We start from the raw sequence: 26,235 nt of genomic DNA, 5'->3' as shown, positions 1-26,235 counted from the left end.
CTAGGCTCAAAGTGACAGAAATCTTAAGGGGCCTACTAGGAGACAGTGACCTGGGGCAGACATGCAGTGAGCCCCTGGGGTGGGATAGTGAAGTCGAATCAGCCTGCTATCTCCACACTGCAGCTCTGTCCTCTAAAGCCTGCTGGACTTACATCTTGCCGTTATTAACAGGAATAATAATGAAGAAATAACAGAGACAGAGGGAGCACAATCCCTTTCTCCTCAATCAGCAGAACAAAAAGCAGAGGAAGGGAGATCTGACTTCTCCACAAAGGCAGGAGAGAGGGGGGGGATCTCCTTAGTTAGTCTGCCGACCGTGGCCTCAGATGCGTGTTTGATGACTGATACAATCAGAGTGGTCCAGACACAAGAGATTAGCAGTCAGTTTAACCATATCTGTAAACACTCAGCCTGGCTAAGACTGGGACTATAGTACTGGAGCCTAATTGAGCCTGGCCTCTTGCAGCACTGAGTGGTGTTGGACAGCCAGGAGAAGAGAAGAGGACATTCTAACGAACAGGGTCAGATGCATTATGACGGGGCAGAATTGTCTTTTGCTCCCAGCAAGGACATGAAATCAACGACGCCATCGTTAAAAAAAACGAAAAATTGCAGATGTCACTCTACCACTGCCGACACCCTTTAGAACGTGGATGTAATGTCCTCTCTCTATGTCAGGTCATCAGGGTTGTTTGTGCCTCCTGATGTGTCCTCTGTGTGTCTCTGGGGCTGACCAGGCCAGGGCTGTGGCTGCCTGCTGAGGTAGAGGCACTTTAACCTCTCAGAGGAGCCCTCACACACTGTCATTACCTCCATTTCTACTACTCTATTGTACCGAAAACCTTTAAACTGCTTTAAGAGCCTACGGACAGCTGGCCGTTTGTCTTTACAGCTGCTAATTGCTGCACTTTGAGTGGCCTCCTGGCAGTGTAAATAGATTCATATGGATATTAGTCATTTAAATGTTCATATGCCTTATGGTGCATTACAACCCCTCATAACAAGGCAATGTTCTTTTCATGGTTGGGCTGTAGAGGTCTATTCTATCTCATCTGAGTCATGAAGATCATGATGAAACAGCCAATTCACATATTGATTATCAATAACTAGCCTATATGGGTGTTTCCATTCCACTGCAGGTCTGGTAGAGAGCTGGGAGCCAAGGCAGCAAAAGAGTCGATCTCCTGCCTCCCTCTGCCTTCCTTTCTGACTGAGTGATGGATGGATCGCTGTGGGACTATCTGATGTCAGTCCAGCTCTCTGAAGAAGCGTCAGTCTTTGATCTGAGCAATCGGCACCGTTTCTGATTAAGTTTCCCACCTCAGCCAACTGGTAGGCTGCTTAGTCAAGTCAGGGGTGTGTGGGTATGTCTCAACAGACAAATGAGTTGCACCTCGTCAGTGAGTCGCCCCCGACCTATGGACTCAACTTCCTGGTGCTGGTGCTGCTGTGAAGCGGTTGGTTTCTCTACACAGCACCTAACAACCCAAAATGGGATGATCAACCTGCAGGAACACATAAAGCTTGGCCCAGGCATACACCAGGTAACACCTTATTGTGGTAATAGGAAACGTCTTTAGGATGACATAGCATGACTTTATTCTCTTCTTTGAATGATTTGAAATTACATCAGTATTTAAAACATACTCTTTACTTATTCCAGCTTTTATCCTCTTATTCCAGTTTGCATGTTCCCCAGAGCCTCAATAGAAACAACCTTATAGGGACAGCAAAACAAACTATACGGCATTATCAGGCTGCCTCTAAATATCAACAGAGACAGAACTAAACATAAGAGACTTCTTAGGTATATTTTTGATTCATTTTTGTTTCAGATGTTTGTATAATGACTCCGGGTTGGTAGTGTTGAATGTGACCTTAGTCTGACATCTGAGTCCAACTAACATTCTGGAGGTGAACTGGGCGTTGAGGTGTGCCAGTGTGAGTGAATGTGTGACCTACCTGATTTCCGTCCAGTGTGAGTGAATGTGTGACCTACCTGCTTTCCGTCCAGTGTGAGTGAATGTGTGACCTACCTGCTTTCCGTCCAGTGTGAGTGAATGTGTGACCTACCTGCTTTCCGTCCAGTGTGAGTGAATGTGTGACCTACCTGCTTTCCGTCCAGTGTGAGTGAATGTGTGACCTACCTGCTTTCCGTCCAGTGTGAGTGAATGTGTGACCTACCTGCTTTCCGTCCAGTGTGAGTGAATGTGTGACCTACCTGCTTTCCGTCCAGTGTGAGTGAATGTGTGACCTACCTGCTTTCCGTCCAGTGTGAGTGAATGTGTGACCTACCTGCTTTCCGTCCAGTGTGAGTGAATGTGTGACCTACCTGCTTTCCGTCCAGTGTGAGTGAATGTGTGACCTACCTGCTTTCCGTCCAGTGTGTAGATCTTCTTGACCACTCCGCTCTCCAGCTTGATGGCCTCTGTGATGTCGGTGAGCACCTGTTCGAAGGAGTGCGCTGTCTTCTTGTTGAGCAGCACGCGGACGGCCTTCCTCGGCTTCACGCCACTCCGCATCACCGTCACCAGCTTGGGCCGAACAAACTCCTTACCCTCCCGGGCCTCGTTGGCCTGCTTGCTGGCCAGGCTCTGCAGGTTCTTCTGGCTGGCCGAGGCCTTCACGTTCACAGACCAGTTGGGGTTGACGTTCTTTGTGTAGTCGACCTTCTTGTAGATGTTCTCGGACGCACAGACGTAGCTCTCTCCTGAGGGGGTGAGAGGAGAGACAAAGAGAGAACGCCGTAAGGAATATGAAATATTCAACTTTGTTTGACATAAACTGAGGAAATATTTGCTTCAACAGGAACCCAACATCAGTACTATTGTAAGTAGAGGTGTGGAGCCTGTAGGATAACCAGCTCAGATGTCACATAGACCTTTGTGAGGGAGAAAATACCAACACATCTTCGTGTAAACTATGCATCCCCACTACATCTGATCTAAATGCATGGATTCAAGATAAACTGAGGACAGAAAAACAGCCTCCTACTCAAACAGGACAATCTAGCTCTACCGAATCTCATAGTGTGTTGGCAAACTAGCAGTTATTTTCCCAGAAGTTTAAAAAACGAGCCAATGACGTGTGCTTCCACCCGGTCAGTAATTGCTATAGCATCTCCATGAACCTAATCCAAAGCATGTTGACCTGTGCACTGAACTCTCCCCCAATCATCAAACAGCAGGACACTGCTCTGACAGAGATACGCCATCCCCCATTCTCTCAAACACATACAGAACATAGAATATTGTAATGTCATACCACTCCATGAGTACTCCTCCACCATGCTTTATTACAGCAATGTGAAGAGGGCGTTATTACACCTAAGCTGAAGCATTAGTCCCTACTCATACTCTGGACTTCCTGTTACATCACTCACACTCCACTACCTGCACTCTAGGGTCACCTGCATCAACACACGGTGACACTGACATGGTCCTCTTTGTGGGTGTATCAAGTTCTTAACATCAGCTGATGGAATTACCTTAGATCATAGGTGTGGTAATGCTCTCCAATTTGTCCTAGTTTAAAAAATACTGATCATGAAGACCTGTGGTTCTACTGTGACCTGTAGGAGGAGGGTGGTTCTACTGTGACCTGTAGGAGGAGGGTGGTTCTACTGTGACCTGTAGGAGGAGGGTGGTTCTACTGTGACCTGTAGGAGGAGGGTGGTTCTACTGTGACCTGTAGGAGGAGGGTGGTTCTACTGTGACCTGTAGGAGGAGGGTGGTTCTACTGTGACCTGTAGGAGGAGGGTGGTTCTACTGTGACCTGTAGGAGGAGGGTGGTTCTACTGTGACCTGTAGGAGGAGGGTGGTTCTACTGTGACCTGTAGGAGGAGGGTGGTTCTACTGTGACCTGTAGGAGGAGGGTGGTTCTACTGTGACCTGTAGGAGGAGGGTGGTTCTACTGTGACCTGCAGGAGGAGGGTGGTTCTACTGTGACCTGTAGGAGGAGGGTGGTTCTACTGTGACCTGTAGGAGGAGGGTGGTTCTACTGTGACCTGTAGGAGGAGGGTGGTTCTACTGTGACCTGTAGGAGGAGGGTGGTTCTACTGTGACCTGTAGGAGGAGGGTGGTTCTACTGTGACCTGTAGGAGGAGGGTGGTTCTACTGTGACCTGCAGGAGGAGGGTGGTTCTACTGTGACCTGTAGGAGGAGGGTGGTTCTACTGTGACCTGCAGGAGGAGGGTGGTTCTACTGTGACCTGTAGGAGGAGGGTGGTTCTACTGTGACCTGTAGGAGGAGGGTGGTTCTACTGTGACCTGTAGGAGGAGGGTGGTTCTACTGTGACCTGTAGGAGGAGGGTGGTTCTACTGTGACCTGCAGGAGGAGGGTGGTTCTACTGTGACCTGCAGGAGGAGGGTGGTTCTACTGTGACCTGTAGGAGGAGGGTGGTTCTACTGTGACCTGTAGGAGGAGGGTGGTTCTACTGTGACCTGTAGGAGGAGGGTGGTTCTACTGTGACCTGTAGGAGGAGGGTGGTTCTACTGTGACCTGTAGGAGGAGGGTGGTTCTACTGTGACCTTTTAGGTAGTGTACTGTAGGAAGAGCAGTAACAGGTCACTGTGGATCAGGGGTTTCATCACACCAGGGCCAGCTATAGGTGTTCTCTATAGACCAGTGACAGGATGACGTCTATACTGGCCTCCAGTTAAGAGAGTCAGGGATAAACATTTGATATAGAGAGAGACTAGGTACATGAAAGGAGCTAGAAATTAGGTATAACTATTCAAACCACATGACCCTAAAGTGGAGAGGAGAAATGAACGTAATGTTTAGAGGCTGGAGAGAGAAGAGGAGAAGAGACAGGAAGTCAGTGGATAGACTGATGATCCCTGTCACAGAGAGGAAGTGAACCAAAGAAAGATAGATGGAATCTGCAGGAGCGAGAGCTGGGAGACAAAACTCATCAGGCTGGTGATGAGAGCTAGCTAAGTGCCAGAGGAGCAAAGACACACCAGAGGACAGGAAGACCAGAGGAGCAATGAAAAACCAGAGGACAGGAAGATCAGAACAACAATGACACACCAGAGGACAGGAAGATCAGAACAACAATGAAACACCAGAGGACAGGAAGACCAGAACAACAATGAAACACCAGAGGACAGGAAGACCAGAGGAGCAATGAAACACCAGAGGACAGGAAGACCAGAACAACAATGAAACACCAGAGGACAGGAAGACCAGAACAGCAATGAAACACCAGAGGACAGGAAGACCAGAACAACAATGACACACCAGAGGACAGGAAGACCAGAACAACAATGAAACACCAGAGGACAGGAAGACCAGAACAACAATGACACACCAGAGGACAGGAAGACCAGAACAACAATGAAACACCAGAGGACAGGAAGACCAGAACAACAATGACACACCAGAGGACAGGAAGACCAGAACAACAATGAAACACCAGAGGACAGGAAGACCAGAACAACAATGAAACACCAGAGGACAGGAAGACCAGAACAACAATGAAACACCAGAGGACAGGAAGACCAGAACAACAATGAAACACCAGAGGACAGGAAGACCAGAACAACAATGAAACACCAGAGGACAGGAAGACCAGAACAATGAAACACCAGAGGACAGGAAGACCAGAACAACAATGAAACACCAGAGGACAGGAAGACCAGAACAACAATGAAACACCAGAGGACAGGAAGACCAGAACAACAATGAAACACCAGAGGACAGGAAGACCAGAACAACAATGAAACACCAGAGGACAGGAAGACCAGAACAACAATGAAACACCAGAGGACAGGAAGACCAGAACAACAATGAAACACCAGAGGACAGGAAGACCAGAACAACAATGACACACCAGAGGACAGGAAGACCAGAACAACAATGAAACACCAGAGGACAGGAAGACCAGAACAGCAATGAAACACCAGAGGACAGGAAGACCAGAACAACAATGACACACCAGAGGACAGGAAGACCAGAACAACAATGAAACACCAGAGGACAGGAAGACCAGAACAACAATGACACACCAGAGGACAGGAAGACCAGAACAACAATGACACACCAGAGGACAGGAAGACCAGAACAACAATGAAACACCAGAGGACAGGAAGACCAGAACAGCAATGAAACACCAGAGGACAGGAAGACCAGAACAACAATGACACACCAGAGGACAGGAAGACCAGAACAACAATGAAACACCAGAGGACAGGAAGACCAGAACAACAATGACACACCAGAGGACAGGAAGACCAGAACAATGAAACACCAGAGGACAGGAAGACCAGAACAGCAATGACACACCAGAGGACAGGAAGACCAGAACAGCAATGAAACACCAGAGGACAGGAAGACCAGAACAACAATGAAACACCAGAGGACAGGAAGACCAGAACAGCAATGAAACACCAGAGGACAGGAAGACCAGAACAACAATGAAACACCAGAGGACAGGAAGACCAGAACAGCAATGAAACTATGACAAACCTTTACTTGTCTTTACTTTGAAAAGCAGTGGGCTTCTGCTTCCACATAGTCAGCCCTGAACTCCCCCAGATCTGCCTGTCAGTGGGTGTATGTGACAGGTCACATGGTTGATGGACAGAGCTCACTCTACATTTACATTTTACTAGATGCTCTTATCCAGAGCGACTTACAGGAGCCATTAGGGTTAAGTGCGTCGCACAAGGGCCCCGACAGATCTGTCACGTAGTCGGCTAGGGGATTCAAACCAACAGCCGTTCGGTTGCTGGTCCAATGCTCATAACCGCTAGGCTACTTGGCACCTCCTTCCTACTCATTATATTCTCTGCATTTGTTCCAGACAGCACACAGAGAAGGCGCTGTCATTGAGACGTGATCATAGCTACATAGTCTACTGTAGCATGGTCATCCCTGGAGAACGCACACTATTATTTACATGACTTTGCCTAAGCAAATGAATAAGTTAAGTCTAAAATGAGCTCTTTGTCCATCAAAACACTGTTATAATATAATATTCCATGTCTAGCTGAAATACTACTGTGAATTTCTACTAAAGTCTTCCTACATGTGGTGCTCAAAATCATGATATGTTGTGTCATGAGATCCAACACAGTATCATAGGTATATTTCTACAGATGTTTTTCCAATGGAAAGTGAATAAATTACGCTAGCACATAACGCTGCATCTGAAACGGTGGCTGTCCTGTGTAAAAGTGCAGAGACAGCAGAAACAGCTTTTCAAACAGTGTTATGACATCATCTACCTAGAGTGCACTGCTTACTCACAGCACCTGGAAAGAATATATTTATCCCTCTCTTTCATCAGATCTAGCAGATTCAGTAGTAGGACGGTGGAGAACTGCCTGCTACCTCTCACTATTATAATTGAGCGAGTCTATACAGTAGGGCATTCTGCCCAGCAACAGTGTAAATGCTCAACACTTCCATCCAGGTAAGCAGGTCCTGATTTCTCTTAAGGTCAGATCGTAAGAGTCAGCCAGTCCCACTAAGCCTTATGCCTGGGTGGACTGTCAGCTTGGGCTGAGATCCAGTACTCTGACCCGTACAGTACCGTAAGGTCTAGAGGCCTGTAAGGTGGTGCGGCAGCTAACTCAGGCTAATACTGTATCATGTAAGCCTTCCTCTAAACGGTCTTCCGTAACGGGTATTTCGGCTGTTCGTGCACACGAAAGTCTATGCCCCTTCGTCTGTGATTGGTCAATGGTAGGGATTCTTCAATTAAGTGTTCGTTGTCATTCAACAATAGACGACTAATTTTCATGAGAAATACTGCGCCAAACATCTTAGATTGTGCGACTAAGATTTCCTCTGCAAAAAACGTTAAAACGAATGACAGATTTCTTGAGTTATCTTAGATTAATTCTGACCATTTTGAGGAAGTGTATACTGGCTACAGCGTCTCAAGATGGACAAACAGTACTGTTGCCACTTTTCTCTCGTTTTTCAAGCAAAGGTATTTTAAGGGAGAATGCGAACATACTCGTTCGGTTCTCCTTACCGGTTCGACCGGTGCCCGAAGCATCCGGAAGCCTCCTTCAGCAGTCTGGGTTAATTTCCCTACATGCACTGCACTGTTAGTGACCTAAATGAGAAAGAGGAGCAGCCAGCCACTCTATCTGTTTTTCATAATACCCTCCATCTCTCCTCCATTTCTCTACGCATCTCTCCTCCATTTCTCTACGCATCTCTCCTCCATTTCTCTACGCATCTCTCCTCCATTTCTCTACGCATCTCTCCTCCATTTCCATGTGTCCCTCCCTGGTCTCTCCATCATGTAGCCCAGACAGTCAGACACTGCAGTGTGGAGGCTCTCTCATGTAGGCAGAGAGCGCCAGAGAGATCCAGAGGACATCCCTCCCTGTGCCACTGCAGCACCAGACAAAGGACAGTGGGGGATAATACAGCGCAGAGTTCATTATCCTCTGTAAGAGGAGGACCTGTCCTCTTCCCGCCACCACACACAAAATCTCACTCTTGCACAAACACATTCTCCCTGCTGTGCCATACACTGGCGTACCACACACATCTTCTTATGATGGGATAAAGGTCAGACATTTTGGTCAGGGAGCTGGTAGACCATAGTTTGCTAGTGCTGTGATAAGATCGTGTAAAATAATACATTTGAAGAATGTATCTGCACTGTATGTTTGTTAGCTAGCTATCCAGACATTTTTTGAGGAATTATTTCATACATTTTTCAAATTAACTGCCAATATGTCAACTTTCCATTCAAACTATGCATTCAATTCCCACTCATACACTGGCTGAAATCAGTTGATGATAGGACTTAGACAAGTTACAAGGACTGATACTGTATCATATAAAAAGGACTCTCCGCTTTCCAAGAAAACAAACATGGAGATATTTATGGTCTGTTTGCATATTTTTTTTAGGCTATTCATACAGAAAATGTGTATAAAACCCATAATAAACTGTTTTTATGATTATATGACAATATTTTAGGTTGACAAGTATTCTATTATAGAATTTCTGATATATCACATCTTTGTTTAATTTTCCTGCATAAGTAAAAATCAGGAGTATGCCTCTACTGCCATTCATTCCAATTAGACTGGTTTGGACCCAATTCTGTAACGTTGAGGGTTTATGACATAGCCCCTAATCATTTTATAGGATCTCTATGGTCGCCCGCCAAAAGAAAAATGTCCCATGGCCATGTGTCATAAACCCTCAACGTTCCAGAATGGGGTGGAAATGGCAGCCGTATTGGTAGAATTGCAAGTAATAAGCTTAAAAAATCTAAAATTCTCTCAGCCTGATTGCAAAATGTGTAGAATAGCATGAGATTATCTATGAAACTGCACATTTTTCTGTTCTTGCGGGGGGGGGGTGAAACTGCAGTATGCCACTAGTGCCATACATTGTCTCCTCTGGCCCGCCTCAGCCGCCCCACACATACAGTCACTCCCTCAAGGCCCCTCTCTTTCCTAAACAGTAAACAAGAGATGATCACCTCATTTTGATCAAATTAAGCCAGGGTTTATCTCTTTGTATCATTTGTATAATCCCCGCCCCTTTCACACCCCCTGAAGGCCTTCCAAGCTTTTTGGAAAATACATCTGCTGCACACTGGAATGAATTGGCATGTTGTTTTGTGTTCCTGTTCATTGGTGTCAGTAGAAAGATAAGACATAATGGTTGATGTGTCAGTAGGAAAGAGGGAGGGTATCCAGGGAAGTGAACAGCACAATTAGCCAGGGGTGTTGAGTGTAATTGAAAAACTCTGCCTCCAGGGCAGATGGCGTTGAGGGAGAGTCTTAATCAACACTGGCAGAGGACACTGAATTCCCGGGTCATGCGAGTCGAGAGGAAGAGGTAAGTAATTACATCAGAGTGAAGTGTATAAGGTTACAGGGTTTTCTTACTCTGAGGGGTGTGGTCTCAAGGTAATGAACCCAAAGGTAGAGTACATTACTGGCAAGCTGTACTTCAAATAGCATAGTGTAATGAACTAACTGCTGTATAGTGCAACTAGAAGAAATCTTTTATTGCCTTCTACATCCCTTCTCTTTCACTACATGGCCCTTCATACCCTTTTTCATTTGTCCTTGCTTTTTTTCTCTTTGGTTGTAGTCCCAACATGCAGGCTCTCTTTTTTCCTCAAGTCATCCCTTTTAAAAACCATAGATCATTTCCCAGCTGGCAACATAACATAATCTAAAACGTTTTATAACGCTAAGTAGCAGTAAGATCTATTTATATTCTATTAATAGGCCCCAATATGATCTATTTCTCTTGGCAGGCAGCAACAGTTCTTCTCCCCTATACAGGGAACCAGCTGGTGTCTGGAGAGAGAGAGAGCTCAGCTCCGCCTACCTGTCAGCCTCCTCAGACTGTGAATCACTTCATTCCCGGGAGAGCCTGTTTTACATAGTTACAGACCCACTTCCACCTTATTTTTGGGCTTTCTAACAAGAAGGAATAGAGTTGCAAAGCTACTGGTAACTTACCAAATTTACCTGAGTATTCTGTAACTTAAGTAATTAACAGGTAATCTATAGCAACTTTGGTAATTTATAATTGAATAACTTTAAAAATATATATTTTTTTATATATCTGTGTCCCTATTGTCCATGAGTTTCTAGTGGATAGATCATATGATTCAAGAGAAAAATTATAGAATCAACAAATGCATTATTTTTTATGAACTCTGCAACTCTTTCAATTATTGACTTATTTTCACAACTGCCACCAGTTTGGCGCCAACACATTTACAAAGACATAGTCAAATAAACGTGTGTAAAAAATATATACTGTGTATATATAGGCTGAAACCGTCGCCCTTGAGCAAGGCATTGCTCCTGTGAGTCACTCTGGATAAGAGCATTTGCTAAATTACTAAAATAAAAATTCAATGAAAAATAATCTTAAATACCAATGTTAATAACAGAGTTTATGGTTTATATTTAGGAGAAAGTTTTACAGCTTTGTCATTCAAATTTTTATTTTCAAATCCTCTTATTTTATTATTTTATATATTTTGCATGCAGTAAGGCAACACAGAGGGTCAGAGATAGACACGTGTGACAATCTGAAGTACCCAAAAATGCCACTAGATGTCATTTGATAAAATTTCAAACAAACCCTGAAAGTTACCAAAATTCTGTTAGTTTACTGGTAGACTTTGATAGTTCCCACTAATATAACCTCCCTTTGCAACCTTAAGAAGGAATAACAGATACTACTACTGTTGAGGGGGGTATTAATATAACAGAGTAAGAGATGTACAGGGGGCCGAGCATGCACCCCTGGGAGGCCCCCCCGTGTTGAGGGCCACCGTGGCTGAGGTGTTATTGACTACCCTCACCACCCGAGGTCTGCCTGTCAGGAAGTCCAGGATCCAGTTGCAGAGGGAGGTGCTCATACCCAGGTCCTTGAGCAGTGTCAAGCTTGGAGGGGACTATTGTGTTGAATGCTGAGCTGTAGTCGATTAACAACATTCTCACATACAGTGGGGCAAAAAAGTATTTAGTCAGCCACCAATTGTGCAAGTTCTCCCACTTAAAAAGATGAGAGAGGCCTGTAATTTTCATCATAGGTACACTTCAACTATGACAGACAAAATGAGAAGAAAAAAAATCCAGAAAATCACATTGTAGGATTTTTAATGAATTTATTTGCAAATTATGGTGGAAAATAAGTATTTGGTCACCTACAAACAAGCAAGATTTCTGGCTCTCACAGACCTGTAACTTCTTCTTTAAGAGGCTCCTCTGTCCTCCACTCGTTACCTGTATTAATGGCACCTGTTTGAACTTGTTATCAGTATAAAAGACCTGTCCACAACCTCAAACAGTCACACTCCAAACTCCACTATGGCCAAGACCAAAAAGCTGTCAAAGGACACCAGAAACAAAATTGTAGACCTGCACCAGGCTGGGAAGACTGAATCTGCAATAGGTAAGCAGCTTGGTTTGAAGAAATCAACTGTGGGAGCAATTATTAGGAAATGGAAGACATACAAGACCACTGATAATCTCCCTCGATCTGGGGCTCCACGCAAGATCTCACCCCGTGGGGTCAACATTATCACAAGAACGGTGAGCAAAAATCCCAGAACCACACGGGGGGACCTAGTGAATGACCTGCAGAGAGCTGGGACCAAAGTAACAAAGCCTACCATCAGTAACACACTACGCCACCAGGGACTCAAATCCTGCAGTGCCAGACGTGTCCCCCTGCTTAAGCCAGTACATGTCCAGGCCCGTCTGAAGTTTGCTAGAGAGCATTTGGATGATCCAGAAGAAGATTGGGAGAATGTCATATGGTCAGATGAAACCAAAATATAACTTTTTGGTAAAAACTCAACTCGTCGTGTTTGGAGGACAAAGATGGCTGAGTTGCATCCAAAGAATACCATACCTACTGTGAAGCATGGGGGTGGAAACATCATGCTTTGGGGCTGTTTTTCTGAAAAGGGACCAGGACGACTGATCCGTGTAAAGGAAAGCATGAATGGGGCCATGTATCGTAAGATTTTGAGTGAAAACCTCCTTCCATCAGCAAGGGCATTGAAGATGAAACGTGGCTGGGTCTTTCAGCATGACAATGATCCCAAACACACCGCCCGGGCAACGAAGGAGTGGCTTCGTAAGAAGCATTTCAAGGTCCTGGAGTGGCCTAGCCAGTCTCCAGATCTCAACCCCATAGAAAATCTTTGGAGGGAGTTGAAAGTCCGTGTTGCCCAGCAACAGCCCCAAAACATCACTGCTCTAGAGGAGATCTGCATGGAGGAATGGGCCAAAATACCAGCAACAGTGTGTGAAAACCTTGTGAAGACTTACAGAAAACGTTTGACCTCTGTCATTGCCAACAAAGGGTATATAACAAAGTATTGAGATAAACTTTTGTTATTGACCAAATACTTATTTTCCACCATAATTACAATGTGATTTTCTGGATTTTTTTTCTAATTTTGTCTGTCATAGTTGAAGTGTACCTATGATGAAAATTACAGGCCTCTCATCTTTTTAAGTGGGAGAACTTGCACAATTGGTGGCTGACTAAATACTTTTTTGCCCCACTGTAGGTGTTTCTCTTGTCCAGGTGGGATAGGGCAGTGTGTAGAGCATCCAGCAGTCTTCATGATATTCTGCTTGAGAGATTGGCTGAGCTGGATGGAAGACTCCCGTATGGATAATTATGAAGAGTCTGAGACTCAGCAATCACATCAAACGTGGGGGAGTCCCCCTAATGAGGGGTGGAGACGTTACATTACATCACGCCAAGGAGAGGGGCCGAGACCCCGTCTGTCGGCTCATCAAACAGAATGCTGCCTGTGCTCCAGCCTCCAGGCAGATGGATGGATGGTTCCACTGGGACAACAGGCTCCGTTTAGGAACCATTTCCTAATTCCTGGATGCAGACGCAGCGATTACTGCTTTGGATCCTGCCAAGCACTCATTGCAATGCTATCTCTCCCTCCACTTCTGAGCGGAGAATTCCACATCTACATTCCAGTGAGAGTCACTGACCGGATAAAAACCTCAGTGAGAATCTCTAATAACAGTGTAGGGTTTCACACAACGACAGCAACAGACTATCACTACACCATGCATATCAATGAGAGGAGGAAGACATAATTGTGAAAACTGTTTCACTATCCGTGTCCACCCTACTGACTATGATGCTCATGAAGACAGTAGGATGCATCATTATCACAATCCATCAACCTTTAAAAAGACCCACAGAGCACTAAAGCAGTCAGTAAAGTGGTGGACACCAACAGTGGAAAGGTGGTGGAACAGTGGTGGAAAAAAGAAGGAACAGTGGTGGTACAGTGGTGGTACAGTGGTGGTACAGTGAAGGTAAAGTGGTGGTACAGTGGTGGTACAGTGGTGGTAAAGTGAAGGAACAGTGGTGGTACAGTGAAGGAACAGTGGTGGTACAGTGGTGGTACAGTGGTGGTACAGTGAAGGAACAGTGGTGGTACAGTGGTGGTAAAGTGAAGGAACAGTGGTGGTACAGTGAAGGTAAAGTGGTGGAACAGTGGTGGTAAAGTGAAGGAACAGTGAAGGAACAGTGGTGGTAAAGTGAAGGAACAGTGGTGGTACAGTGGTGGTACAGTGAAGGTAAAGTGGTGGTAAAGTGAAGGAACAGTGGTGGTACAGTGGTGGTACAGTGAAGGTAAAGTGGTGGAACAGTGGTGGTACAGTGGTGGTAAAGTGAAGGAACAGTGGTGGTAAAGTGAAGGAACAGTGGTGGTACAGTGGTGGTACAGTGAAGGTAAAGTGGTGGAACAGTGGTGGTACAGTGGTGGTAAAGTGAAGGAACAGTGGTGGTAAAGTGAAGGAACAGTGGTGGTACAGTGGTGGTACAGTGGTGGAACAGTGGTGGTAAAGTGAAGGAACAGTGGTGGTACAGTGGTGGTAAAGTGAAGGAACAGTGGTGGTACAGTGGTGGTAAAGTGAAGGAACAGTGGTGGTACAGTGAAGGAACAGTGGTGGTACAGTGAAGGAACAGTGGTGGTACAGTGGTGGTACAGTGAAGGTAAAGTGGTGGTACAGTGGTGGTACAGTGAAGGTAAAGTGGTGGTACAGTGGTGGTACAGTGGTGGTAAAGTGAAGGAACAGTGAAGGAACAGTGGTGGTACAGTGGTGGTACAGTGAAGGTAAAGTGGTGGTAAAGTGAAGGAACAGTGGTGGTACAGTGGTGGTACAGTGAAGGTAAAGTGGTGGAACAGTGGTGGTACAGTGGTGGTAAAGTGAAGGAACAGTGGTGGTAAAGTGAAGGAACAGTGGTGGTAAAGTGAAGGAACAGTGGTGGTACAGTGAAGGAACAGTGGTGGTACAGTGAAGGTAAAGTGGTGGTACAGTGGTGGTACAGTGGTGGTAAAGTGAAGGAACAGTGGTGGTACAGTGGTGGTAAAGTGAAGGAACAGTGAAGGAACAGTGGTCAGACATACTGAGACTGCTGCTCTCTGGCTCCTGAGGCGCTGACTGAATCACTGCTAATGAATTACTGAGATTTAACAGCATGACTGAAGTGACTGTACTTCTGCTGCTCAACAAGTAGCAGCTTTTAGCAGAGTGGCAGAGTCTCTGGAGGACACTGTGTAAACTAGCATAGCACACCGTCCCACTGCTCCATCGCCCTGTAAACCATCAGATGATCATATTTAATATGCAGAGATTACAGCCAGCTAGACCAGCCAGACTAGACTCCTCATCTCAGAGCAGAAGACGTTCATGCCTCTCGTTATTCCCGTGTTACAGGTGATGACAGACAGAGCTGGTGATGCCCATCAGAATAACGCTGTGTAACCTTTCCTAATCACATTAACAGAACTTAGAATGATAGGTGTCCCCTAAGGAGAAAACTATGCACAAACACCCCCACTCCCTACCACCCAACCCCCGTGACCTCACCTTTAACCATAATGACCCCCACTCCCTACCACCCAACCCCCGTGACCTCACCTTTAACCATAATGACCCCCACTCCCTACCACCCAACCCCCGTGACCTCACCTTTATCCATAATGACCCCCACTCCCTACCACCCAACCCCCGTGACCTCACCTTTATCCATAATGACCCCCACTCCCTACCACCCAACCCCCGTGACCTCACCTTTATCCATAATGACCCCCACTCCCTACCACCCAACCCCCGTGACCTCACCTTTATCAATAATGACCCCCACTCCCTACCACCCAACCCCCGTGACCTCACCTTTATCAATAATGACCCCCACTCCCTACCACCCAACCCCCGTGACCTCACCTTTATCAATAATGACCCCCACTCCCTACCACCCAACCCCCGTGACCTCACCTTTATCCATAATGACCCCCACTCCCTACCACCCAACCCCCGTGACCTCACCTTTATCCATAATGACCCCCACTCCCTACCACCCAACCCCCGTGACCTCACCTTTATCCATAATGACCCCCACTCCCTACCACCCAACCCCCGTGACCTCACCTTTATCAATAATGACCCCCACTCCCTACCACCCAACCCCCGTGACCTCACCTTTATCAATAATGACCCCCACTCCCTACCACCCAACCCCCGTGACCTCACCTTTATCCATAATGACCCCCACTCCCTACCACCCAACCCCCGTGACCTCACCTTTATCCATAATGACCCCCACTCCCTACCACCCAACCCCCGTGACCTCACCTTTATCCATAATGACTGCCACTCCTGACCTCCCCGTGAGCTTACCTTCCTCCATAATGACTGCCACTCCCGACCTCCCCGTGAGCTCACCTTCCTCCATAATGACTGCCACTCCTGACCTCCATGTGAGCTCACCTTCCTCCATAATGACTGCCACTCCTGACCTCCCCGTGAGCTCACCTTCCTCCATAATGACACCCACTCCCGACCTCCCTGTGAGCTCACCTTCCTCCATAATGACCGCCACTCCTGACCTCCCTGTGAGCTCACCTTCCTCCATAATGACACCCACTCCCGACCTCCCTGTGAGCTCACCTTCCTCCATAATGACTGCCACTCCTGACCTCCCCGTGAGCTCACCTTCCTCCATAATGACTGCCACTCCTGACCTCCCCGTGAGTGCACCTTCCTCCATAATGACCGCCACTCCTGACCTCCCCGTGAGCTCACCTTCCTCCATAATGACCGCCACTCCTGACCTCCCCGTGAGCTCACCTTCCTCCATAATGACACCCACTCCCTACTTGGGCTGTTGCAGTGACAGTATTACTGCCACACTGGCAGTCATGAATCATGACCGCAGTAAAATTCTATATGACTGTTGAGTCACGGTAATTTCATTTTATGCACTCTGGACATGCATTGGAAGTACCCAACCCCCTAACAACCAGCAGGTCCTACTGGCCCGGTGCTCTGGGCTCTATTGTCCCTCTAACCACTCTGACAATGTAAATCCAATTGAAAATCCCATCAAACACTTATCATCAAAACTGTATGTGCTTTTAAAACTCACCTCACTGTGATTGATCAATTAGAAGAAAGAAGTTCAACAGCAGGTTCAAACTGAGTGGAAAACATGGTCGTTGTGGATGTTTTTTCAAAGTCTAACACAACGAAATGGACAGCGCTTTCTAAGGTGATGATTCATTCAAAACACTCATATGCATATTATAACTTATGCAAAAGCATTGGCCGATACTGTATATGAGCCCAAGCCCGAAAGAAAACACAGAATTACAATTATGTTTGTGCCATTACACAATAAATAGCCTACCACATATTACACACAGCAGAAAAACACAAAACAAAACTGATTTAAGATAATATGAATTTGTTTAATTTAGGCTTAGTCTACAATTATAGTGCATTTGTATTTGATTTGGAATAGCCTAGTAATAGGCCATTTGTATAATTAATAGGCTGACATTACATTTAGCTCCAGAATATCTCACCACCGTGAGTTTCCATCTCATCTCCTCTTCTTCATTCCTTTCTCCAGCTGTCAACCGTATAATTAAATATGTTTCATTGTGAAAACATGTTACTATTGATGTTGCCGAACAAATTTCACCTGGTTTCCGAAATGAAGCCCCGGGTAGCTGCAGGAACAGGGTTGGAAAGCCCATGGCATACAGAGTTTGGGGGGAATATCACCTGTCCTGCAGCGAAAATACCTGAGTAGCCTACCCGACATGACTTAAAAACGTACTGTCGGGAAAGTGGACTCCATTTGCTATTCCAGACATCTTTTTTGTCTTGCTCCTGTTCTTGCCCATTTGATAAATAGGCCATTCTAAATCTAAACAAATGTTACATATTAGTAAAGATGAGAGAATAGTCTGATGGGTGAAAATATGATCACTTGATGAGAGGACACAGCATGTGCAGCCTGAGGCAAGGAACAGAGATCAAGCATTTTTTTTGTTGACTTTCTCAAATCATCAATAGCATATAGCCCATATACATATACATTTAGATTTCTAAGACATTCTAAGGTTTGTATCATTCACAACTAAAGTTGCCAAATAACTAAAAATCAAGGATATAGGACCTGTTTCAAATGATCACTTTTACGCTCCACATATCCACTTCATATTTGCACTCGCGCCGGAATGGGAAAAATATCACTTCTATTTCTTTCAGTTAAGTTCAATTCTATTCTTATTATAAAATCATATAATATAAAATAATGGCATGGGACATAAACATATCTTGTCAGGTAAATGAACAAGCCTATGACATGGCGCAAAGCCAGAAAACATACAGTAGGGCAACTCCTATTCTGTCCTTCTGAAATACATTTTCTTCATATCATCATGTTTCTTTAGACCGGCCTAACATAAATAATGGATTTGTTGTGATGGTGTAAATTAAATTGATTTATTAAACTTTTTAAATGTAGCTGTTCCAAAGGTGCGTATCAGCATCTTAAATACAGCTTGTGTGGAGGCCTGGAAATGCTAAACATGTTTATGTTAATTAATGTCAATTACCGTGAAACCGGCAGTCTTCTGCAAGACAATTATCGGTTGGCAAAATTTTATGACATAGCCTACAGCCCTACTCCCCATCACCAGACCTCCCTGTGACCTCACCTTCCTCAACAATGACCCCCACTCCCTACCACCCAACCCCTGTGAGCTCACCTTCCTCCACAATGACCCCCACTCCCTACCACCCAACCCCTGTGAGCTCACCTTCCTCCACAATGACCCCCACTCCCTACCACCCAACCCCTGTGAGCTCACCTTCCTCCACAATGACCCCCACTCCCTACCACCCAACCTCTGTGAGCTCACCTTCCTCCATAATGACCCCCACTCCCTACCACCCAACCCCCTGTGAGCTCACCTTCCTCCATAATGACCCCCACTCCCTACCACCCAACCCCCTGTGAGCTCACCTTCCTCCAGCTCGTCCATGGTGGTGATCTTGCGCATTCCGTCGATGGAGAAGATGAAGCGGACCCCCTGAGGCAGGTTGATGTGGTCGGAGAGGGAGCGCGTCAGGTCGGCCAGGAGGGCGTCGAAGGTGCGGAAGCGTTCCACGGCCACGGCGTACACGATGCCCTTGAAGTAGCGGTCTCCGTTGCGGTAGAACCTCACCTTCTTGGCCTTCTTCTCGTTGGTGAGGGCCTGCAGGGTGCGCGTGCGGTAGAAGCTGCAGTGGGCGCTGTGGGTGGGGCTAGGCAGCCCGTTCATGCGCCCACCCCGTGGGGTACGGGGCTTGTCGCGCTCGTCAAAATGGCCGAAGTCCAGCTCCATGGTGACAGATGTCAGGGAGGGTCCGTGGTAGAGAGGTGCTGGTTGTGGAGTTCTGGGAAGTCTAGCATTGGAAAAACATAACACTGAGTTATATTGATGCTCATACAGTATAAAACTAAGGAGACTTGGTAAAGATATTTTAGTTTAGGCATGAACATCTAAAAAGTGCTATTCAATAACAGAGTACCAAAGTGGTAAATGAATCCCTCAACATGCCACCATCTAACTACTGTAACACCATCTAACTACTAAATTCCCCTGCAGTGGGTATCCCTTTCCATCTCTATCCCTCTAATACAGTAGTGTACCATGCACCACAGGTGTGCTGGGGTTCACATGCAGTAAACTAAGCCAAGCCTCCCATGCCCTGCTCCCCCATGCCCTGACTCTCCATGCCTCCCATGCCCTGACTCTCCATGCCTCCCATGCCCTGACTCCCCAAGCCACCCATGCCTCATCTCCTAATGCCCTGTCTCCTAATGCCCTGTCTCCCCATGCCCTGTCTCCCCATTGCCCTGCCTCCCCATTGCCCTGCCTCCCCATGCCATGTCTCCCCATGCCCTGTCTCTTCGTGTCTCCCCATGCCCTGTCTCTCCGTGTCTCCCCATACCCTGTCTCTCCGTGTCTCCCCATGCCCTGTCTCCCCATGCCCTGTCTCCCCATGCCCTGTCTCCCCATGACTCCCCATGCCCTGTCTCCCCATGCCATGTCTCCCCATGCTTCTCCATGCCCTGTCTCCCCATGCCCTGTCTCCCCATGTCTCCCCATGCCCTGTCTCTCCATGCCTCACCATGCCATGTCTCTCCATGTCTCCCCATACCATGTCTCCCCATGCCCTGTCTCCCCATGTCTCCCCATGTCCTGTCTCCCCATGTCTCCCCATGCCCTGACTCTCCATGCCTCCCATGCCCTGTCTCCCCAAGCCACCCATGCCTCGTCTCCTAATGCCCTGTCTCCCCATGCCTCCATCTCCCCATGTCTCCCCATGTCTCCCCATGTCTCCGTCTCCCCATGTCCTGTCTCCCCATGCTTCTCCATGCCCTGTCTCCCCATGCCCTGTCTCCCCATGTCTCCCCATACCATGTCTCTCCATGTCTCCCCATACCATGTCTCCCCATGCCCCGTCTCCCCATGCCCCGTCTCCCCATGCCCCGTCTCCCCATGCCCTGTCTCCCCATGCCCTGTCTCTCCATGTCTCCCCATGCCCCGTCTCCCCATGCCCCGTCTCCCCATGCCCCGTCTCCCCATGCCCCGTCTCCCCATGCCCCGTCGCCCCATGCCCTGTCGCCCCATGCCATTTCTCCCCATGCCCTGTCTCCCCGTGTCTCCCCATGCCCTGTCTCTCCATGCCCTGTCTCCCCGTGTCTCCCCATGCCCCGTCTCCCCATGCCCCGTCTCCCCATGCCCCGTCGCCCCATGCCCCGTCGCCCCATGCCCCGTCGCCCCATGCCATTTCTCCCCATGCCATGTCTCCCCATACCATGTCTCCCCATACCCTGTCTCTCCATGTCTCCCCATACCATGTCTCCCCATGCCCCGTCTCCCCATGCCCCGTCTCCCCATGCCCCGTCTCCCCATGCCCCGTCTCCCCATGCCCCGTCTCCCCATGCCCCGTCTCCCCATGCCCCGTCTCCCCATGCCCCGTCGCCCCATGCCCCGTCGCCCCATGCCCTGTCGCCCCATGCCCTGTCGCCCCATACCATGTCTCCCCATGCCCTGTCTCCCCGTGTCTCCCCATGCCCTGTCTCTCCATGCCCTGTCTCCCCATGCCCTGTCTCCCCATGCCCTGTCTCTCAATGTCTCCCCATGCCCTGTCTCTCCATGTCTCCCCATGCCCTGTCTCCCCATGCCCTGTCTCCCCATACCATGTCTCCCCATACCATGTCTCCCCATACCATGTCTCCCCATACCATGTCTCCCCATACCATGTCTCCCCATGCCCCGTCGCCCCATGCCCTGTCGCCCCATGCCCTGTCGCCCCATGCCCTGTCGCCCCATGCCATTTCTCCCCATACCATGTCTCCCCATGCCCTGCCTCCCCATGTCTCCCCATACCCTGTCTCCCCGTGTCTCTCCATGCCCTGTCTCCCCATGCCCTGTCTCCCCATGCTTCTCCATGCCCTGTCTCTCCATGCCTCCCCATGCCCTGTCTCTCCATGTCTCCCCATGCCCTGTCTCCCCATGCCCTGCCTCCCCATGTCTCCCCATACCCTGTCTCCCCGTGTCTCCCCATGCCATGTCTCTCCATGCCCTGTCTCCCCATGCCCTGTCTCCCCATGCCCTGTCTCTCCATGTCTCCCCATGCCCTGTCTCTCCATGTCTCCCCATGCCCTGTCTCCCCATGCCCTGTCTCCCCATGCCCTGTCTCCCCATGCCCTGTCTCCCCATGCCCTGTCTCCCCATGCCCTGCCTCCCCATGCCCTGCCTCCCCATGCCCTGCCTCCCCATGCCCTGCCTCCCCATGCCCTGTCTCTCCAGAGGGTGTTTGGTTTCTGCAAGATGAAGAGAGGCTAGGCCAGCCCAATCAATTACAGCCCTCACTATCGATTAGCCCACCCACTCACAGACAGACACAGAGATGTGTTAACCCTCAGCCCTTCTCTGTGTGTGTGTGTGTGTGTAAAAACACAAGCCTCGTTTAGGATGTTCCCAAGTGAACAGGGGATCAGTATTTAACGTCAGGTGAACAGAATCACTCTGCTGTATACTCAGTAGTACATGTCCTATGTAGGCATTACAACCCTTCAGTGACCCCTAAAACTAAGGCCATTAGTTCTGAACATACACTACATACTAAACATGGTATGCACTAAATGGGATGTACAGGTCTCCTGTAGAGCGGAGGTTGCTCCGCCTGTACGTCTGTCTGTCATCTACCCTACATTCAGCCCGTGTCCTTCAGAGAGGGGAAGGGAGTGGCCAGTAAGGGACTATTATTAAGAAGGCCAAGTGGATGTGTGATATTTTGGAGAAAAATGTCTCATCGGAGAGTGTTGCTGTTTCTGGTCTGACCAGGGTGGGAAACGAGACACTTTCCCTCTGGCTCCAGGATATGTGCGCAGGTTGACATTGATTGTCATGAGTCTTGACCTGGAGGCAGAACTGAGCGATTTCCGCTAATGGGCCAGCTGTAAAGTCAAAATTGTCTATAATGTAAAAATTCATTAAAAAAAAATGTAAATGCTTTTTGGTCTTCATTTAAGGTTAGGGTTAGCAGTGTGGTTAAGGTTATGGTTATATTTAAAATCAGATTTTATGACTTTGTGGCTGTGACAGCTAGTGACCACTCTGTCTCCAGGTAAAGATTCATGACAATAAATGCCAGCATGCAATATGTGCTTAATGTGATTCTGGTTTCTGATCTCTGTACAGTTCCCCATTGCCTTACAACCATGACAATATACTCATTTTTGGGATGTGCATTTGCAAGTACCGTATATCTTACATGAAAAGGCTAACAAAAATGTTTCACCACCTGGGTCGTTTTAAAGAACAGATATGGCAGAAACAAGCCAGGACCATCTGAATCAGAGGATCCTCCCACACCTCGGGGTCTGAGCAGCAGGGAAAGTTCTGGATCTACTGTAGAATCATCATCCCATAAAGGGCTCTTGGACCAGAGAGCTGAGCTGAACATTTGGAGCGTTAGTCACTGATGTAAAGTCCATGGTATCATAGTCACTGATGTAAAGTCCATGGTATCCTAGTCACTGATGTAAAGTCCATGGTATCCTAGTCACTGATGTAAAGTCCATGGTATCCTAGTCACTGATGTAAAGTCCATGGTATCCTAGTCACTGATGTAAAGTCCATGGTATCATAGTCACTGATGTAAAGTCCATGGTATCCTAGTCACTGATGTAAAGTCCATGGTATCATAGTCACTGATGTAAAGTCCATGGTATCCTAGTCACTACATCAATGTGTGGTGCTGAGCACCATGTGTGAGAGTATATTCACACGTTTCAGTGGTTACTCATCCTCTACCACTGGGAAGGGTACATGGGGTGATCCACCCACGAGTTTACATAATCCAATGTACAAAGGAAGCCGGTCTAAAACCTTATAGCATACAAAGACTGAAAGAAAGAACAATGACTAAGGTTGAGGGTAAAAAAATGAGTCAATGTATTTTTTAAAGGGTTTTCTATTTGGTGTCTTTTGGCAGATAACATAGCTTGTGTAAAGGCCTGAGCAGCCTAGCAGGAATGGTCTCTTTCTGGGTAGTCCAGATCTCTCTGTAAAGTATGTAGATGCGGCGAGGGGTAGAGAGCACAGCGCGCTCCTGCCAAAAAACTCTCCACTAACATCTGCCCTTTTTAAACACAAGCAGACCGTTTTATCCCCTCCGCAAAAAGACTGAAGAAAAGAAAGCATGGTGGGAGGGACTGGCTGACTGGTTGGCTGGCTGGCTGACTGGCTGGCTGGCTGGCTGGCTGACTGGCTGGCTGACTGGCTGGCTGACTGGCTGGCTGACTGGCTAACCAGAGACGCGTTTGCTGCTACCCAGTTCGGACTGGAACTTTGCAATAGACCGTTTGGAATAATGAGGAGATTATCCACTAAACGGGCAGAGAGCACTCATTACTGTGCCACTCTGAATGGGATCCCAGCAGCAGTCACCCTCTCTGCCATGTCTCACATCTCACACCAGTCATAACAATGTCCCAGCGATAGGAGGACAGAGGGCACAGTGAAGGTCATCGTTGAAACGCCGTTCCCTGGAACATGCTCGGAGTCCTGCCCTGCCCAGGTCAGACTCGCAGTCTGTCTGTTCGGTCCAACAAACATTTCGATTCCGAGCATTCAGGAGTGGAACTAGTGTTTCAGTGGAACTAGCCGACTGCAGAGCAGACAAAGAAACACGTCAGAGTCGTGGGGCAGGTTGCTTCGCTACAACGACACACAAAGCCCCCTTTCCAATGAATGTCATTAGCCATCTCTGTGTGATCTAATCAAAGTGAATATTATTCCTCTGTATGAGATGGAAAACGTGAGGTTATGATGACCGCACAGTAGAGCTGAATGCTAGCTGCTCCATGTCAGAACAAAGACTCACTGCACTACAGCAGTATCCACGTGCTAGAGCACAGGCACAGCAGCCATAGTGTACTGTACAAGACTTGTGAATGAGGTTAGCTGCAGTGGGACAAACCTCATCTACACCTGCCTAGAATGTGCTGACACTCAAGTCTGGGCTGTCTGGCTGCATTTGTAGCCATGTTTACAAGGCGAACAGCTTCTCAGTAAAAGACACACATCCGATAACAGGAACTAGTGGCTTTGTATTTTACACTGCAAGTCACAAGGTATGCCATCTTTTTATCTTTCTTCTTCTATCAAAGTACAGTAGTTATCAAGTAAAACAACATCACTCCTCTAGGGACAATATGGTGCTCTGTTTAGCTCCAGGCCTATCTTTTTCCTATATCGTTCAACCATCATCAATAGCCCCTCTCACTCAATTGCCCCAAAATGCCTCTTCTAAACAATTCTGATCAATAACCACTCGTCAATAAGCTCACGCCCATTGTTCACAAACAAAGCATTTGTCACTGTCGCCCCCCCAAGCTGACTCCCAGGATATGGGCCAGTAGGGTGTTGTGTTGAAGTGGGCAGGAGGTGTGGCGGCTGCAGGAGGCAGGAGCAGATGATGTGTGATAAATGAGAGTCATTTATGACAGTCTGACCCCCGCCCCACAGCCCACTGAGCCCTGGAGACCACATCCCCTTCCTGGAGTGGACCAAAACACATAACAGCACCCCCTCCATCTCACCTTCTACTAACATCACATGCCTCTGCCTGATGACAAGCCCTTTTCAAGTGGCCTTAACTATCCACCCCAACCCATCCCGCAAAAATATTGTGTTCTTGTTGTGAGCCCCCTGGGGCACTTTCATATCCTGTCGAGAATTACATTTGTCTGCTAAATTCCTAATGCAGTGTTAGTATTAGAACGAGGCTGGAGGTGCTGCTCTCTGGGGAAATGTAGCAAAGCTAGGCCTATGTTTAGGAAAAGAGAGGTAGAATCCCAACTCTGATTCACTGGTGACGGACTGACTGACACTCTTCCAGAATTGCTGCTGCTGCCTCTCTGATACACAAGATTATCACTCACAATCAACTCCACAAACACCTTCTTAAGACTATTTGTGAACATTGATTTATCAATCATTATATGTAGATGATCAATGACTCAGTAATTCATTTTTTACAGAGTGAGTCTTGAGTGAGAAACATGTGTAAAGAATGTCACATTGTAAGGTAACTTTATAATACACCTCAATGCACCATGTGGTTAAATCAACTTTTAAACAGCACATAAACCCAGTGCTCAGGACAATTATTGGATTTCTAGGTGTTAGATCTGGGCTTGTCAGTTTGACTGAAATCCCCTATCTGAAATAAACAGCCACCTCCAGAGGGTAGCACTGTAACAGCCACTGTTCACCATGCCCCTACCCAACAGTTTCCACTTCGTACAACACACAGACCCTCATGTGAGGAGGGAGATGAGGTTAGGTTATATCTGACCGCTGATCAACACAGTGGGGGAGTTTTACTAATGGCCACACAAAGCTTAATCACACATTAATGAACTGGAAAAACAGCTTTAACTAGCAATAAAAGGGCTTTGGCACACATTGTTATGTCAACACGTTCAGTCCATCTTGGCCATTAATTAGTGGGCAAGATAACATTTTTCGGCATGAATCTTGTTCAAGAGGCAGCTCTGCAGAGTGGTCACTAGCTGGCACAGCCACAAAGTCATAAAATTTGATTTTAAAATGTAACCCTAACCACAATGCCTAACAGTAACCTTAAATTAAGACAAAAAGCGAATTTTAGTTTTTTGTTAATTTTTACAATTTGGCCAATTTTGGCTTTACAGCTGGCCCATCTAGTGCAAATTGCTCAGTTCTGCCTCCAGGGCAAGACTCGTCCCAATAAACATCAACCTGACGCTAGCGAGGGTGTGTAGACTAGAGGCTGCTATCTGTGACATTTAAAGCTCTGATCTGTGCCAGACAGACCAGTCCTGGGCTGGG

General features: G+C 47.4%; 1 protein-coding gene across 1 annotated transcript in view; it reads right to left on the bottom strand.

The window, feature by feature from the left end:
* LOC120021710 (neuronal migration protein doublecortin-like) overlaps positions 1 to 19,185 on the bottom strand; it is an 82,585-nt gene extending 63,400 nt beyond the window's left edge. The window contains exons 1-2 of the mRNA XM_038965552.1: positions 18,825 to 19,185; positions 2,370 to 2,710 (exon numbers count right to left, since the gene is read on the bottom strand). Coding sequence (XP_038821480.1) covers positions 2,370 to 2,710; positions 18,825 to 19,185 — 702 coding nt within the window. The remainder of the gene's footprint in view (positions 1 to 2,369; positions 2,711 to 18,824) is intronic.
* Between the last annotated feature and the right edge of the window lie 7,050 nt (positions 19,186 to 26,235).

Source organism: Salvelinus namaycush, chromosome 26, assembly GCF_016432855.1.
Source record: "Salvelinus namaycush isolate Seneca chromosome 26, SaNama_1.0, whole genome shotgun sequence".
In the NCBI taxonomy this organism is placed as follows: Eukaryota; Metazoa; Chordata; class Actinopteri; order Salmoniformes; family Salmonidae; genus Salvelinus; species Salvelinus namaycush.
This window is presented reverse-complemented; position numbering and strand designations above follow the sequence as displayed.